General features: G+C 37.6%; 1 protein-coding gene across 1 annotated transcript in view; it reads right to left on the reverse strand.

Moving 5' to 3' along the window:
* Positions 1-19,615, reverse strand: part of LOC126106643 (disheveled-associated activator of morphogenesis 1) — a 440,404-nt gene that overhangs the window by 83,683 nt on the left and 337,106 nt on the right. Inside the window, exons 6-12 of the mRNA XM_049912999.1 lie at positions 14,547-14,777; positions 13,051-13,248; positions 9,431-9,645; positions 6,106-6,172; positions 4,414-4,531; positions 3,166-3,298; positions 269-395 (exon numbers count right to left, since the gene is read on the reverse strand). Coding sequence (XP_049768956.1) covers positions 269-395; positions 3,166-3,298; positions 4,414-4,531; positions 6,106-6,172; positions 9,431-9,645; positions 13,051-13,248; positions 14,547-14,777 — 1,089 coding nt within the window. The remainder of the gene's footprint in view (positions 1-268; positions 396-3,165; positions 3,299-4,413; positions 4,532-6,105; positions 6,173-9,430; positions 9,646-13,050; positions 13,249-14,546; positions 14,778-19,615) is intronic.

Genomic DNA, 19,615 nt, shown 5'->3' on the forward strand with positions numbered 1-19,615 from the left:
GGCACGAGTCATGCTCGGGTAGCTCAGTCGGTAGAGCACTTGCCCGTGAAGGGCAAAGGTCCCGAGTTCGAGTCTCGGTCCGGCACACAGTTTTAATCTGCCAGGAAGTTTCGCTAATTGGGATGTCTGTTATAAATTGTGACTCTATCTCTGAAGTGAGACATTTCATTGTTTCACTACTTGTTCGAGCACTGATGTTTATAGAATCTACCATTCCACAAAGAGTACTCCAATTCCAATTGTCATCAAGTGTATGTCAATAATTTACCTTTTCTTGCAGTCGGAGATCCAGTTCCTGCTCCTTCTTGGCCAACCGTGAGGCGAGAAATGCATTTTCCTTCTCCAGTTCATCTGCTCTGTTCCTTGCAGCCACCAACTCTTCTTCCTTTGCGAGCCTAAATAAAAAGCAGTAAAAGCTATACTTTCATCAAAATGATAAAAAAAATATTTGTATTTGAATGATGGCTTGAACTACATGATATTTTACATTTTGAGAGTAATGTGATTTGTTTTAAATGTCTGCTTGTAATTAATTAAAATGGTAGGGACAGAAATTAGTAGTCAAATTATCTGTCACTCTGTTAATGAGTAGTTAAAGGACACCACATTTTTACATTTTGTAAAGAGTGCGGCTCTACATTTCTCTGTATTTCAGTCTTTGTATTAGGTGGTTTAATTTGCCAAGATCTAACTGGATCTCTTAAATGCAAGAAAAATATGCTTCAGACAATGGATGTCAAAGTTTGGTATGAGTAATTATTTCCCAGAAGATAAAACTGTGTTTCTGACTGAGACTATCACAGAAATATGCCTTTCTGGCAGTAATAAAACAGTTCCATCTCAGTTACAATCATGAGGCACTGCCTAAAACTGAGAATGTATCCATTCCTGCAGGCGAGTTCCTTTCACAGCATTGTAGAGTACATGTTAAAACTGTGAGTTCAGTCAGACTCTACAGTGCTAGGTGTAAAACGAAGGCATCAAAATTGAAGTCCAGGTTTGGAATGGGCTTGCAGCTCATGACAGACAGCTGGTGGAAATTAAACTCTGCCGAGAGGAAATAGGCAATGTCAGAAGTTACTCCTATATGATTTTGTCTAATACATCAAAAACATTTACAGTTATTTTGTTCATGGGTTACATAAATTTGTTTTGAGAGCAAATGGTGTGGCAGGTCTGTATATGAATGCTAGATATAAAAACTACAATGAAATGTAGAATACAATTTGAGTACAAAATAGAAGTTCTGGGGCAAATGCAAACAATTGCTAACAAAGAAAACCAGTTAGCCTATGGAGGAAGTGTTGAGTACTGAGTAGGCACATCAACAGAGAGCTGAATACTGGGCCCCAGCTTTCAAATCTGTATTCTTTCTGCACACAAAGTTTATGCAATGAGATTGTTTGATACAATTTTTAACTTAGTACTGAATGACTGGTGACTTCCTCTGCCATCAGTGTTAGGAGCTGACTGTTGTATCTAGTCTAAGGTGGTCTTCTATATGCAGTATTTGGTCAACATACATTGTGGAGATGTCATTTGATGGTCGAGAAATTAGCGCATGCTACCAGCGATTATTTCACTGTCTGTGATGGATGGATGCTTCCAGAAAGTAAACAATTTAGTGTATTTCTCTGTAACCACTTACATGCACCACTAAGAGTATAGCACACACTGATCTACTGGGGTTCTGCTGCTAAGGAAGCTGTCAAGGCCAAATTATACCTTGACAGGGACCTTGGTGGTTTACTAAATGCTGAAAGGCTACAGAGAAAAATACTGAGATGTTTACTCTCAAACAGATTTATCAACACTACTGTAGAGACATCAATATAATCTCTGGTTGTATATGCTTGTGTATGCAAATAATTTCACTTTGCATCATGTAACCATGACTTGTGTTGGCACTTCATCAGTTATGAAATACCACTGCAGTATCACTTACAGCAGCATCTCCTGAATTGACTGTGGGAGAAATGATTCAGTGAGCAATATGTGAAATGTGTTTCCTGTGTTCAACTAGAGCACACACAGAGAGACAGACAGAGAGAGAGAGAGGAGAGAGTGAGTGAGTTTGCATGTGTGTGTGTGTGTGTGTGTGTGTGTGTGTGTGTGCGCGCACACGCACATGTCCACTAGGTGACAGGTGGCTGGTTTTTCTGATATCACTGTCAAAACACAACCATTTTGTAAAAGATAGTACACAACAGTACTTACCACAGCTGGAACCTAAGTCTTTTAAATTATCTGCATATGCACAGATTGTTGCTGAATTCCTTAGCCACTGTGGAGGAATGATACAGTTTTGGCTAACCTGAGAAAATGTTTTATAGTCATAGTGTAAACCAAACACGGAATGACACATCTTACCACTTATACACTGTTGAACAGCTGTGGCAAGTATATGAAAAAATGAAGTTGGTTTAATTTGTTTGCAACATTATAGTCAGGGTTCATTTAGATTACACAGAGGAGGGGTTTGGTAAAATATGTGACACACACCTCTGCCATTTCACCCACCCTCCTTTCCTTCTTCTTCTTCCTTTCTGGAAAATATCACTCCAAATCTCTGCAGTTGATAATGCTAGCACCTTATTCTCTCTCTGAGCCCAGTATCTATCTCTTTATAGAGGGAAGCCAACTCAATTTTTCGGGCAAGAAAATGGGAAGTTCCAGTAGCATAATGGAAACAAAACATTACTGTCAATGTCCTGATGGAAGCTGATAGTGAGCATAGCGATTGGTGTTGAGAAGCGAATGAACAGTGTAGCAATAGTTTTTATGTTATTAAACAACATCCTTGCAAAACAGAGCTCTACACTAGGAATAAACCAAATAAGCTTCTTCTATTTGAAAAGACTGGTCAGACTCCAGTCAGTCTGGCTGTCAAGATTTAGGTTTTCTGATGTTTGCCTAGATTACTTAAGCAATTACTAGGATGGCTTATAAACTTCCTGTCACATACATACTTCTCAAAATAACCTGCAATATGTAAATGTCTCTATTTTTTTTTTAACTGTATTCTTGTAGGAGTGATCCACAGATGAATAAAACTACATTAAGTCTTCCTCTATTTCCTACTCCTTTTACCGTTTTTCCACAAGTTGCTTAACAACTTCACTTTTTGGTCAGACAACTGAATGAGAACACACAGATTTAACTTACAAGTGCACCAGCTCTTTGACGTTGATCTGGAGAGGAGCCACATCAGGGTTGTTGCAGTTTTCCCCTTGGAGGACCAGCTGCTGCACTATCCGATCAAACAGCAGCCAGTGTTGTGGATGGGAACCGTAGTCCACTGGAAAGTTCAGCAAAAATGACCAAATTATAGCACTGATTAGCAGAGAATTCTTTTTTGGAATGATACTCTCAAGATGAAACACAGTGCTTATTTCATCAAGACACTGTCTTTTCTGCTTCTTCTTCTACTACTACTGCTATTGTTGTTGTTGTTACGCTGCAGTATTCTACATCTGTGCCACATAACCTCATTTTAGCCCTGTTATGAAACAAATCTACAATTTTAAGAATAACATAAATGTGTGTTCAAAATTTTACTTCGCAGTTGTCCCATTCACACAATAAGATTGTTGTAAATACAGTAATTTCCAGTTTTATTTCTTATTTCTTTAAATGATGTTTTTTACTTAACACATTCCACATCCACTACAAATTAGCAGCCACAGATGTATGAGCCGTGCTCATCAATTAACATTTTAGTTGGCATTCTGAAGCAACTACAGGATACCCAGCATTTTTTCCTTCCCTGATGAAGGCTGTTTGCAATATTAACCAAAATGTGAGTACTTTCATTATATCATAACATGGTCAAATACCCCGTAGACTCTTGTATAAACGGACTCCATCTATGCAAGCCTGTAATTAGGCCAAAATTGTCTTCATAGCCTTGTGGGCGTAATTCATAGGCTGTTGATGTATATCCCTGTATTTTTCACTTAATACTGGTTCTTAAAGCTATGTAATTAGGTTTTCGGGGATAACTAACGGCCGTCTTCAAACATCTACCAATTCAGGTTTTCAGTGACACTCTCCCGAGAACCAAAGGAACCTGTGGCCATTTGTGCTTCTCTTCTTTGTATAAATTGAGCATCTCCTGTTAATTTTACTTGCTACGGATCCCACACAACTGAGCAATATTCTAAGATTGGACGCACAAGTGTTTTGTGAGCAGTGCACCAACAACAATATTGTGATAGGAAATTTGAATTTAAATTTGTACAGATTCTGGTGTATATCTAAATGAGGTTCCGTAAACACCAAGGAGAAAATCCATTCATGAAGTAATAATAAGCTTACATATTAAAAAGCTTCACCATTTGTAGGTCTGACAGCCACCAGTATCTCACCGTAATTACTGAAACGTAAGATGCACAATCACAGAAATGTACTTACATGGCAGTAGAATGCAGTGATGGAGCAATGACAGGAGGTGGGGATAGGCTGCCGTGTGGCTCAGCTTGCGACGTAACAGGTCAAACATTGCCGTCGCGCTCTTTGTGTCTATGTGCTCCTGTAAACAGTGAAGTCCTCAGCCTATTATCACTACTGATTCCTCTTATTTGTACTCTTACCATGCAGGCATTGAAATAGTCTGAGATATCCATATTGTAAAATGTAAAAGGAGCAAACTGCATTGTCCTACCAGTAAAACGATGGAAAATCTAGAATAGAATGCAACAATATTATGAAAGGGAGAGTTGCTACTCACTATATAGCAGGGATGCTGATTTGCGGATAGGCACAACAAAAAGTGTGTCACAAAATAAGCTTTCAGCCAACGAGCCCGTTGTCAAAAATAGATGATGATGATGATGAGCGTTTGGCGTCATTGGCCGGGAGGCCCCTCGCGGGGCAGGTCCGGCCGCCTTGGCGCAGGTCTTGCCACATTGGGCGACCTGCACGCCGGATGGGGATGAAATGATGATGAACACAACACAACACCCAGTCCCTGAGCGGAGAAAATCTCCGACCCAGCCGGGAATCGAACCCGGGCCCGGAGGACGGCAATCCGTCACGCTGACCACTCAGCTACTGGGGCGGACGTCAAAAATAGATGACACACTCTCACACGTGAGTGTGTATTTGTGTGTTTATTTTTGACCAAGGGCTTGTTGGCCGAAAGCTTATTTTGTGACGCTCTTTTTGTTGTGTTTATCTCTCCGGTGTATAGTGAGTAGCAATTATCCTTTTCATAATATTGTTATCCTACTAATACTGCAGCAAATTTAAATATCTAAGGGAATGTATCACAGGAAAAAAAAGGGAGCAATGAGGGAATAATAGAGAGGATGAAGAGTGCAGTCAGTCTTCTGTATGACCAGAAAGACACTCGGCAATAAGAATATATCTATGGACACAGACATAACACTAGAAGAAAATGGTGAAGAATGGAGTCCTATATGTAGCTAAGATGGTGACAGTAGGAAGACATGATGCAGAACAATTGAAGGGAAAAAAAAGAGAGAAATGCTGAAGACAGTATTAGATCACAAAAGATGGTGAGAAATGAATGCTAATATCTAGGGCAGAGATGTGCTGGCATATGATGATGATATGAAGAGCAATCAGACAAAACAATAATGTGTCACAATTGGAGCAGACAAGTGAATACAATACTGATGATCTCAAAATAAGAACTGCATCAAAGAAAAGTTGGACTCCAATTTCATAGAAATTTATTTTGTCTTCTGTAAATTTCTTTCATTGCACAATAATCAAAGGTTTTTATTCTATAAATTCAAGTAAAAATTTTATTAATGCCATTGTATGAGCAGTTTCATACTGAAATTTATTTTTACAGAATATAAATAATGTAAAAGCAATATTGTTAATAATGATAAATTATTATTAATAGTCATGCTAATAAAATGAAAATTTTTATTGATAGTGTACAATCAGCCATTTTAAATGATATCAATAATATCCCAAATGTAAAGGCAATTTTTTCCTCAAAGATCTATTGAAGTAACTTGTGAAAATACTAAGAACAGAAGTAGTAAAGTGGCTGTTAAGATTTAGAGCTTAGGAGGCGCCAAGCTAATATGCCATAGAAAGTATTGTATCTTTAGAGTATATCGGCAGTACCTTTTCAAATTTCCTGGCCAACTCTTTCTCATCTTCATTTCGAACCATCTCAAAGAAGTCCAGATGCCTGAGGAAAAAAAGTACAAATTCCCAAATAGAACAAACAAAACATATTAATAGTATTAATCATAAGACTTACTAAAAACTTCCAGTGTTCGGCTCCACAAATTTAAATTATATGTTAAGTTTTACTCCAGTGCATGGGAAATAAACATCCCAGGTTGGGATGCATAAACTAAAACCAGAGGAGGGGATGGTCTGATGCAGACGGGAGGGGGGGGGGGAAATACCCCCCATCCCCCCTGCAAATCACACACTGCTTCACACACACACACACACACACACACACACACACTCTCTATCACCGGCCACTGTAGCCACAGACAGCTTCTGCTTGCATGTTAGGTGTCCCTGCTTGTTGTGAATGTTTGTGTGTGTTTTCTTTTCTGAATAAGGCTTTGGCCAAAAATTCACAGATGGAACATTCTAGAAGAACTGGGCACTCATGTCAAGGATATCTTGTTGCTAAATTATTCCTATTAATTTTTATGTACAGCCATGAAATAGTGTATCTTTCACATATACAATATTGTTGAAGTATGTATAAAACATGGTGCAAAGGCAGGAAGAGAAAATTGTTCCTGCACTATCATTACTTTTACTTTTAACAGCTAAAATATGTCTTTTAGTATTACTCATCACTCCTCAACTGCAATTTAAATGCTTGCTTACACTTTGGGCAGATGTTTTAACAATTATTTGTCTTTTGCAACTCAAATTTGATGTTTTTTTTTTTTTATATTCAAACATGGTCATTCCTCTTATGCTTCTGGGTTCTACAATGAATAAAATTATTATTCTGAATTATAAAGAGAGATTTATATATTTATTTCTTTGCTACAGTTGCTTCAGTCACTACCAACAAACACACTTACTGACTTTCAAGCTGTTAAAGAATATGTTATCACTGTTACTATGCTCTTGCTGTGAGCTTACCCTGTTAATTAGTGGCCTTTTCCTGTAGAGGAAAGGCAGGTCCATTCTATACTCACTATCAAAATATACTACTAGTCACAAATTTTGTAATAATAGGCACTACACAACTTGAAAGTCATCAGATCCAGTTTGTTCACTGTTAATGGCTGCTACAACTTTAATGATGATATAAATGTGTTGATATTTGTTACAATCAGGATAAGTGATGGTGTGTTCTTTCCTTTTCCTTCTAAAATATTTAACAGTTTGACATTTGCTCATTGTAGACAGGCACAGTTAGGCAGTTGCAAAAAGCATTGTTTGAATGTTCCCGTGATAGAGAGACTGCAGGTGGTGTCTGTATGATGTGTTGCTTGCTCAACAATATATTATTCAGCATAAAAAGCATAAGTGGTGCAGATATTGTAGCTGAACAACTTCCAAAGTAGGCATTGGTACTCTACTAGCTTTGTATGCACCAAAGTTTCAGTCACCTTCTAGGCACGACCCAAGTCATTGGCCCTGCCAGTACAGACTATGATATTTGCAGTAACATTAATAATGCACACCAACATTAGGGTTTTGTTTTCTCACAAATAAAGAAACATGCTTTTTCCAGCATTCTGAGTCCTTTTGCTTTCGTAGAAGTTCCATCCTGTCATGTCACTCTGCCACTCGTTCCAGTATCATGACACCAATGTAAATTATCAGCTGCAGAAGGAGCATTATGAGCAAAACTGATAAGTAAATGAATTCAATCTGTCTACAGCTGATCCAATAAGTCACAAGTGAGAGTATGTATAACCTAAGCAAAGTCCAATGGTTAACAGTTTCACCCAGAAAATGCTAGTTACAGCAGAAATTATGACCCACAAAAGACATGCATCAGTGCAAGGTCATTCAGAAGTACCTCCAGGTTTTCAGAAGGCTACTGCACAAAAACTACACATAATACAGAAAACGACACACTTCAGTGGATAGAGCATTTTTGCAAGTTTTTAACTCACATTGCAGATGCACAATATAGGTACATTATGTGATGTGGCAAACGTCAATATGTGAAGGCACAACAGCAGCCTGCTTTGGAAATTTGTTCATTGGGTGTGATACGACAATACAGAACGAATGATTTGTTACATGTTCTGCAACTATGCCACAGTGCATACTTGGAGAGATTCTTTATCCGCTGGTAGGTGTGATTTTATGTCTTGTAGTTTTCGTACCATTGTCCTCTGAAAACCCAGAGGCACTTATGAATAACCCTGGATATTTAGGCAAACTAAAAATAAATTCAGTTGCAAGAGAGAGTTATGTGTTAAGACACATCTACTCAAAGGACAGACAATTTAAAAAGACACATTTGACATAAAATGTTGTCGGATTGTGTGTACAACACAAGATTTGCAACTTTTTGAAATCTTCATGCAGTCAAAATGAACTAAAACTGAATTTCACTAAAACTCAGATGATGCAATTTGAGAACTAAATCATTAGAATAGAGAGACATAAAAATCACCTGCAGTGATCAGGAGATCATGGAAACAAATTGCATAAAGTTCTTAAGCCTAATTCTTGACAAAAATTAAACTGAACAGAACATATTGACTACTTAACAAATAAACTGAATAGCTCAGTATTTGCATTGTGATTTTAGTCAAACATGAACATTAGAGAGATAGTTAATCACTGTTACTTTGGGTTGCTTATTTGTTATAGCATAATCTCCTATGGGAATTCAATATAATTTTGTCATAAGGCTTCCGGTAGTCCAAAATAAAATAATTAGGAACACATGTATTGCTAAACAAAAAGTATCTTGTAATCCACTGTTAAAAAAAAATTGATGAAGAACAATACAATACAATGTGTAATTTTCTTATATTAAAAACAATAAACTTTACATTTACATTTACATTTACTCACTACACAGAGAATTACGAACTTCAGACACACCATTTCAAACTTTATGCCCAAACATCAGAGCATATTGGTTTAAATATTTGCAGTATATTAATAGGCAGTAATGTATTCAACATGGAGCTTGGTCACTGAAGAAAAAACTGCTCTTTACCTTTATAGAGGAAAAATGTTGTTGTTCTGTCGAAAAATTCATGGATGAAAACTACACAATTTGAGCAAGGGAAATATGTAATTTTTTGTTTTTTTAATGTCAAAAACTATACTGAGTACTGTATATCTGATCCAAAATAATGTAAAATAACAGTATTTCTAAAAAAAATGTTTTCATTGTAAATATTAAGATGTCTCCAACAAAACGAAGCAAATGATTTGGAAATTGTAAGTAATATTATCAATAAATCACATTTCACACTGGTAGAATGTTACAGACCTATCCAGTGTCTCATTCTCGTGGCCCCTGAGCTTGTCAATGACGGGCTGGATGCCGAGCATGAGGAACTCGTAGCGCAGGTGCAAACGGAACTCGAGGTTTTCCTGGCCGGGCCCGTAGTTGAGGACGGCATTCACAAATGACATTATGGCTGTCTTCAAGTTCACTTCATCACGGTATATGCCTGTGCTCCTGTCCAAGTCATTCACTATGCCCTACATACAGTGGAAAATACAGTCACGTCATATAGCACAACTATACAATACTGACGAACAAAACGAGTTCTGTTCAAAAAATTCTGGAATGTTCATAATTTCGTGCCAATGGTGTTTGGAGTGAAATGTGGTTAGCATCCCTGCACGAGCCTGTATTTAATGTGCAACTGCCAGAAGTTTCATTGTCGTATGTCTGTTAGTTATTGTTCAGTGCAGTATTGAGTAGAACATTGTGTAGCACAGTTTGTGAATTTCGATATGGCACAGCAACATGTCTGTATTAAATTTTGTGTGAAACTCAGTAAATCCCTTGTAGAGACACACTAAATGATGCAACAAGCCTACAGTAATGGATGCTTAAGCCATACTTGGTGTTACAAATGGTTCACACGGTTTAAAAATAGCTGGACGGAAGTTAAAGATGGCCCTCATTCAGGATGCCCTTTGATGTCTACCAATGACGTTCATGTCAGGAATGTCATCGAAATGGTGCATGCCAGTGGAAGACCGACTGTCCGAGAGATTGCAGAAGAATGTAACATTTCAGTCGGATTGTGCTGACACAGCTTGTCCCAAGTCTCACGAGTCAAGATCAGACAGACCTTTGGCTTGCAATCTGTGAAGAGTTTTTGGATTGCACAAATGAGAACGGGACGTTCCTTAAGAGAATCGTAACTGGGGACGAGACGTGGGTCTAAGGTTACGATATTGAGACTGAGGTTCAGCCATCAAAACGGGTTGGGAAAGGTTCTCCAAGATCAAAAAAAGCTTGTCAGGTCAAGTCAAATGTCAAAGCATGCTTTGACTTTGAAGGATCAGTTCATCACGAATCGTGCCACGCGGACAAAATGTTAAATGACGGTACTATCGGGACGCGTTGTGACGTCTGCAAGAAAATGAGAGAAGGAAATGGTCTGAAATGTAGTGAGACAATCCGTGGCTCTTGCATCTCAATAACACACCTGCACCTTCATCCCTGTTGCTGCATGACTACTGTACAAGAAATGAAATCACTGTGCTGCCTCATCCTCCATACTCTACAGATCTGGTCCCGTTTCATTTTTTTTTCTTTTTTTTTATTTCCAAAGCCGAAAACCCCATTGACAGGATGAAGATTTGCAATGACAGATGAGATAAAAGAAAATTCACAGATGGCGCTTCATGCAATCGAGCAAGAGGCATACCGAGAATGCTTCCAGAAGTGGAAATGGTGTTGGGAGTGGTGTATCAACTGTGGAGAAGAGTACTTCAAAGGAGGCCATGCTCAATAAGTAAAAGGTTAGCATAGAAAAATTTTGTGGACAACATCCTGGAATTTTTTGAACAGACCTCATGTATATAGTGAAAGAAAAGTGCAAAGTCCAGGATGGAATAACAGCAATATTATGAAAAGGATAGTGTGCTGTTCACCATAAAGAGGAGTCACTGAGTGACACACAGGCATAATGAAAAGGCTGCCATATATTTTCGTTTTTGACCAAAAGGCCTTCTTCTTATGTAGAAAACACACACACACACACACACGAGACAGTGTTAATGTGTACGTGAGATGTGCTTTTGTGTGTGTGTGTGTTTTCTATTCCAGAAGAAATCAAAATGTATGGCAGTCTGTTCATTGTGCCTGTCTGTGACCTGTGACTCAGTGTCTCCTCTTTCTCTTTATGGTGAACAGTGCTCTATCCTTTTCATAACATTGTTATTTAGTGAAAGACATATTTATATACCTACATGATCAGCTGCTGACAAAAACTTTTTCATCTATACAGGGATCATATTCTGGTGCTGTCAAAATATCCATTACATCAATATAGTTGCCTTAATATGATGTTAAATAGGCAAGTGTCTGTGTTGTTGTTTCAAGTCGCTAATATACTTTGGCTATCAGGACACCTATGTGCTCTTGCTACAAAAGGTGGCTATAGAAAAATGTCTTTTATCAAACATATTGCAGCTGTGGAGCACCAGGTTGTAAAAATATGTCACATCATAGATAATTAATTCATATATCATAAATTATAACATTCAATAATCTTCAGAGCTTTCATTTACAGTATCGGCCCTCAGGGTATTCAGGCCGTAAACTCTGACTTTTATAAAGTTATATAGCAGTTGTCTGTGAACTAACGACTTCAGTGCACTGAAAGCATGAAGCCACAATAGAATTGTTTCAATAGCAGGGAAGAAAGTAAGAAAATAAAGAGTAAAAAGAAACAACTTATTCTCAAACATATTCTGACATTCTACAAAACTTCTGTCCCAGCCCCCCCCCCCCTCCCCCCCCCCCCCCCCACACACACACACACATGCATTTTTTTCCTCAACAATACAACTGATTCTTCTTGTGTTGAATCCAGCTAACTACAGACAACGTAAAACAATTGCTCCTTCCATGTTTCCTAGCTTTTTCTCAAAAATCCTTTATGTTTTTGTAATTTTGGCTCTGAATTTTTCTCTCCTCCGAATGTCGTTTTCGGGTATATTCATATCTTCTTTGGTCAGCTGATGATCTTTTTCTCGAAATATTCAACGATTCTTTTATCTAATCAGTTGTACTCTTCAATGAATTTTATTATCTAATAAATATTTTAACTTCACTGCCCCCCTTTCCCCTCCTGCTACCTATTTTTGGTCCGTTCCCCTCTTTTTTCATTTTCCTAGAAGTTCTTAATCGCATCAGTCATTCTGCTTTCCTTTTCTCTGCAGGTTTAATCTATCTTTACTTCTCACTGTGTTCTTTATGTGATATCTGGACTGAAACTGGAAAATTTCTTATGAACATGTTACCACTGACCTCCTTTTCATCTATATCCCCTCAACTGGGTTCTGAGTCACTTGCCCCATCTTTCTATTCTTCTCTTACTAACCTCTCTTTCCTTCCCACAGGATGAAAATATATATTTTCTGACGCTAATTATAATAATTCTCGCTTTAAAGTATTTCTGTCATCATTACTTGCAATTTCATCTCCTTAAGGTAATTAATGGTCAGTCATTCTGTCTCCTCTTAAGTTTATAGTATATTTATGCTTTAAATTTCTCTCGGTGTAATGTGAGTTGGATTTTTTAAATTTAATATGGCTGTCTGTAGCTTTTTGTGAACTGCCAATTTTATTTAGCTGAGTTCTGCAATGAGTTTCATTCTATAGTGTCACTGCAAGTACCTGATTTTGCTCTTATCTTTCTCCTTTTAACTTTTAATTTTATTGCTTATTCTTCTAATTTGGTTCTTCAAACAGTTCAAAAATCTACTTTTAGAAACCGTGTAATTGATTTAACACCAATTTATAAAGTAATATGAAAGTTCAGCTGGCTTTGCAAGTTAACATTTTGACTCAGTTGTGCTGAATATTTTGATAATGTACTGCCTTTACGTATAAGTAATAAAGGGCTACTGCTCGGCACATACCTGGAAGCGTGAGCGCTCGGCTGCATACACTTGATAGTGGAGCATCGCCTGCAGCACCTTGCGGTGCCCACCAGGCACCAGGCACACAGCACCGAGGATCTCCAACACGGCAATCTTCGTCTTGACATTCTCCGTGCTCAGGCTCTGCGCTATCGTGTCGATAGCTGTGGGATGTGCCAGTACGTGCGCTCTACCGTTCTGCAACAGCAGAGTCATACAAACTGTGGGTGGGAGAACAATATCGACAACTGGCTACTAATAACAGTGTCTTAGCACTGGAAATGTTTCACAGTTATTACATTTTCTGTAGAATGCAAGACTGTACAGATTTGTATGTAGTTAATAATATGCAATAAATGCAAAATGATTTAATACGCATTTCATAAAATATATTTCTGTATTACATTATTATGTGTTTCATGTACTTAATAAATGTCTCATTTCTTTCTGCTTCATGTCGAGTGTACGAGTGATGCGATGTTGCAATGGCAATATCTTTGCTACAGCTGATAGTTCAGTTTCATATGTAAAGAACAGAAATAATTGAGTAAGTAGCAAAAAATTGAACTCAAATTATTAGTCTGTACATGAATTTAAAGTGATGTGGAGGCAATACAAGATTGATGTATTAAAGAAACATATGCTGAAACTAAGTTTCATATTAAAAGAAATGTGAGCACTGCAAAAATACAAAAGCTCAATTACAGTCTCTGAAAAACACTGATAATTAATTAAAATGCTGTGAGAGAGAACCATTGATTCTAAATTGATAACAGATAAAATGTTATACATTTAAAGAAGCTTATGGAATTATTTTTTCTACAATTTACAATGAGCCTGCAAATAAATAGACATCATTAATATTAGTCAGGGGGAAAGCAAATTGTGATCTACGCTCAGGAGGAAGATAGTCCACCCACCTAAATATTCTGAGCACGGCCACAGCACAATACTAATACAAAGCATATTAACTGCTTCTTGACTGATAATAAAAACAGATCCTTTGTTGTTAAAATATTTTCTTTTAATTCACATGTTTTGAGCACAGCCTGTCATTAAAGTATCAGACAAAAGAACTTGATACAGATCAATGTGTCACATTTGTGATCGAAACAGAAATCATTTTACATAATACTACTCTGTATTAAGTTTTTTTTATCTGAAATTCTGATGGTGGTCCATACAAAAAACAAAAAAAAAACCAACAACAACAATTATCTGCCAAGATGTGGTGCTTAGGACATGCTCAGTATCCGTATAGTGGTTATAACCTCCTGTGCAACTTTATAACAGAAGTTAGATAAAAATAATAAAAATTATCTTTGCAATTCTAGATGTGGTGTTACACAGAATACCAATACTTGCCAGTCACCTGGAATAAATGAAGCAGAGTTGTCTTAATGGTTGTAAGCAAGAATGTCTACAAAAAAGAAAAAAATTAGGCCAACGAACTCAACCTCAAAACAAACAAGCCTCAGTGAAAATCCACTACATACCGAGTTGTTCATGAGCGCCTTGACACAGCCGATGAGTGAGGTGTGGACAGAACTCTGTGCCGTCTGGTAGTCCATGCCCCCCAGGAAGGAGAGCAGTGCAGGCAGACCATCCAGTTCCACAAAGCGCAGTACAAAGCTGTGCGGCTGGGTGCGCAGCGCTGTCTTCAGTGCATCCAGCTGCCGCGTGCGGGACCGCACCTCGTCGTCTGCGTCCACTGTTGGAAATTGAAGCTGTGGACCAGAAAGACTTTCATCACCTGATTGGCTCGAGCTCCGTCACTATAAAATATAGCAACATGGAATAGCTCAACTTGCTACAACACCACTCTTAATATAAATAAAACTTTCTTACCTGTCTTCCATCTTTTGTATACTTAATACATATGCATAGTATACACTGAATCCCTAATTTTTTTTTTAATGTGCAATTTTCTGAACCTTACAGTACAGTGCACTATTTACATGATGCTAAGAATGACAGTGTAAGTAGTTACTAAGGGAAGCTGTAGTTGAGAATGGAGAGAGACAAGGTTGTAGTCTGTCTTCCAGGTTTAAAACTCAGCAATCAATAAAGGAAACTGAGAAGAAATCTATAAAGGACATCAAAGTTCAGGGAGAAGAAATTACACTTTTAGGTTTGCCGACGACTGTAATTCTTTCAGATATGGCAAAGGACTCGGACAAGCAGTAGAACAGGATTAATATTGTTTTAAAAAGACTTTATAAGATGAATATCGACATAAGTAAAACAACTGTAATGTAGTGTAGTCAAATTAAATAACAGAAGAAATTAGGAGACAATAAAAGAAGTAGATGAAGTTTGCTGTTTGGGCAGCAAAATAACTGATGGTGGCTAAAGTAGACAGGATGTAAAGTGCAGACTGCCAATAGCAAGAGAAGAAATATATATTTAAATAAAAGTGGATTTTGTTAACGTCAAATGTAAATTTAAATGATATGAAAACTTTTCTGAAGATATTTGTCTGGATCATAGCCTCGTAGAGAAGAGAAACATGGAGAACAAAAGGGTTCAGAAAAAAAGAGAATAGAAGCTTTTGAAATGTGCAGCTATAGGAAAAAGCTGAGGATTAGATGATTAGCAGGTACTGAATCAAATTGGGGAACAAATAATATCTTATGTAACGCGAATAAAATAATGGATAGGTTGATAGGATAGATCCTGAGATTTTAAGGAATCAGCAGTTTGCTACTGGAAGGAAGAGTGTGGGATACCAAAGCTTGACTACAGTAAGCTGGTTCCAAAGGATGTAGATTGCAATAGGTATACAAAGGCTCGCACGGTAGAAAATAGTGTGGAGAGTTGCATCAAACCAGTCAGCATGGAAGAGCACAACAGTTATTAAGTATATTACTTACTTGATACTATTGATGATAGGAAAGTAGTTTGCATACAAATATTTTATCCGAGGAAGTTTTCCAAATTTATGATTCATGAAATCCTTGAGCGCTTGAACATTCTACCCCACTAAAATGTTGTTTTAATACGTAAAATAATGGAAAGTTAACCACTCACCTACCGCTGATTTAATGTGTGGCACCTAGAAACACACAATAGAAACAGTACTTCGCTAGTTTTTTCAGCTCTTTCTCTAGTAGAAGTACACATTCATGTGCGCAACCACACAGACACACCCAAAAGCACACATTCACGGCCAAGGGTGTCTGTGTGGTCACATGCATGAATGTGTGCACTTCTGCTGGAGAAAGACCACGAGCTCAAAAGCTACCAAAATACTGTTTCTGTTGCATGTTTCTATGCACCACACATCAATCAGCTGTAGGTGAGCACTTGTCTTTCCTCTATTTCACATATTATTCAATTTATGATTGACATACCTTACTTGGAAGCACTGATTTTCTTCTTTCTAAAAATTATCTTTTCTGAAAACTGTGCAATTTAAAAAACATCCATATTCAAAATTGTTATCATATTAAGAATAACAGAATGTTCTAATCTTAAAATGTAATCCTGCTGAAAATCCACTCATTTGAGTTCCTAGAAAATTCATGGCTGGCCTTGCTAAAACCTAGACATAAATTTTATGTCCACATTTTCATTCACGAAACATAGAATACAGATCATGTAATTACATCATTTGAAGAATATGCAGCTGATGGTTAAAATAGAACTCCATTGCCAAAAATATATATATGTATGTATTTTTATGTCTTTTATACTGGAAATGAAAATGGAATTTTTTGTAATTTTAACTTTTTTAAAAAACCTCAATACACACATCTTTAAAGAAGCACAACAAACAATCTTCCTTTCTCCAATTACTTGTATAGTAGCACAAGCAATTGGAGAAAGGAAGATGAAAGCTATGGTGTTTGAAGATGATCTGATGACTCGGGGGAATAAAGAGGAGAAAGTACAAGAAAAGTTGGACATATGGGAATGAACAGTACAAGAATATGGGATGAAATTTAGTATAAGTAAGAGTGAGATGATTATCACAACAAGAAAGAAGGAGAGAGGAACAACTGGAATAACAATTGGTGGGGAAAGTTTGAGGGGAGTGGAAGCCTGATACAGGATGATGGAAAAAACGACAGAGAAATAAACGAGCGGGGGGGAGAAAAGCAGAAGCATTTCAGAAGAGTGTCAGATGCCTGATATGGAGCAAGAATGTACCCCAAATCAGTAAAAAGGTTATATATCGGTCATATTGTGTCCCAATCGTGACGTATGCATCAGAAACCTGATTTATGAAAGGAAGAGAGGAAAGCAAAGTACTAGCTAATGAGATCAAATTCGTGAAAAACAGTATTGGAGTGACAAAGATCAGAGAGTTAATGAAGGTGGAACCTTTACAGGAGGAGATAGAGAAATAAAGGCTGAGATGGTACGGACATGTTAAGAGAATGGAGGAGAATACCCAGGAGGATACATGAGATGAAACTGGAAGGAAAGAGACCAAGAGGAAGACCAAGAGACAGATGAATGAAAGGAGAAGGGTGGACCGAGGTGAAGATGGAGAGATGGTGGGAAGACAGAAGACAATGGAGAGGCCTTGTGTTCCATACAGACCCGGCCAGAGGCTGTAAACTGCCCGTGATGATGATGATGAACAGATAATGGCACAGTCAGCGACCACCGACTTCGTATAAAGACAGCACACAATCTGCTGTCAGAGTAATTCTCCGAGAGTAACTTCTGGTGTACACTCACTATTCAGTTGGTGCATGTTCTGTAGTCGTCAAGTAAAGTTCATATATTCATCATTTAGACTCACTGCTCTAGAATTTACTACATTGCAGTTAAAATTATTGGATGTAAGTTCCACCTGTTATGCAAAACAGTTTTTTTCATGTAACCAAAACATGTTTTGGCACCTCTGTGCCATTGTCAGTGGCTTTTCTTTATTCAAATCTTAATTTTACATTATATGGTTATGCAGGACCATTTGTACATTACAATGTACTGGTAGCTTGTCATGTTTTGTTTTGGCAGATCCTGTTTCTTTCACGCTTTTATGAGTTATTGAGAACCACACACAAATACTACATGTATTTTGCAGAATTTTGTTTGTAAAGGATCTTTTCAGTTCACCAAAATATAGTATAATCATTATTATTGTGTCCCATCTCAGTGTTTGTCATAAACGTAATTTTGAGAGATATGTATATCAGTGGATGTGCTTCTCAGTCACTCAAAAGAATGCAAAAGAAAAAGAAACAACTTACCAGTACAAGGTAATGTACAAATGGTCCTACATAATCATATTAGCTAAAATTAAGAGTCGAATAAAGAAAACTCACCGATGATAGCACAGAGGTGATGAAACTTGTAGGGTTACATGAAAAACCAGAGTTTTGCATAACAGGCAGACCTTATACCCAATAAAGTTTGTACAGTCCGACTTACTCTGTGATAAAAAAAACAATACACAATCTGATCATCATCAGCAGTAATAGAAACAGTAATAAACAGAAACTAAAATTCAGCTTTGATGGTGTTGTATTGAATTATTTAAAAACTACTTAAAATACCTAACAGTCCTGAAATGAACAATGACACGAGAAGAAGATTTTTGACACCTCATATAGGTCAGTAAAGTTACAACTGTTGTGGCCACAATGGATTCTGCAGTCCTGCTGCAGGTATACCACTCGTCTAGCTCTTTTCTGACCAGAGTTTAAGAAAAAGTCAGTGAACTGGGGCCTCAATAGTTGTAATTAATGTACAGTTGTTTGCAGTTGTCTGAGTACGAAAGTTGGGCCACACAGCTATGCATAACATGAAGTGAGGTGGGCTACACGTGAATTCTAAGGCTATAAAATTAATACTCGAGTTGCTGCTGGCGGACTAGTGTGAGAGTCACAGAACATATGGAACTGTACATATGAGTTGGTGAGTTGGTCAGACACAGCTGTAGAAATCCATCTGAATAAATAAATAACTCCATTTACTGAGCTCCTATTGGTTCACAACTGGTTTTGTGACTATACTACATACTAGATGTAAGTCGAGCAACGGTGAGAGGCTGTGCGTGGAGCAGCACAGCGTGCACTGACAACTCGGGTATAATGCACTGAAAAATGATCAGCGTGAGGATAGGGGGCATCTCTGTTTTATTGGGGGACAGCCTCCATGATTGAAAAAGGTCGATTGTGTGGCTCCTGAGGATGTAACTTTACAGTTACGAAACTAGTTGTGAACCAATACATCAATAAATTGTCTCATGACAGCTTTTGCAGTTATTTATTTATTCGTGTTGATCTGTGTTATGTTACACTTCTAAATTGAATGAACTGATAATTATCTGAGACATGATAGCTTTCTCTATGTGAACGATTGATGCTGTCCTTCCAGGTGTACAACTGAGTTGTCGATTCCATTTTGGGCGCAATATTTCGATAACAGACTCAGTCGTCATCTTAGGTGTCGCGACACGTGCCGTCGTATATGCCGAATGATTGGAGCCCGACTAACAAACCTATCAGCCATTCTTTGTACAATTATCTGTATATCGAGATACAACAATTGAAAAGTTCCGTTAAGTAAGTGGCATGTCCAAGTATTCATTATAAGGCTGTGTGACAAA

The sequence above is a fragment of the Schistocerca cancellata genome, chromosome 10 (genome assembly GCF_023864275.1).
Source record: "Schistocerca cancellata isolate TAMUIC-IGC-003103 chromosome 10, iqSchCanc2.1, whole genome shotgun sequence".
Lineage (NCBI taxonomy): Eukaryota > Metazoa > Arthropoda > Insecta > Orthoptera > Acrididae > Schistocerca > Schistocerca cancellata.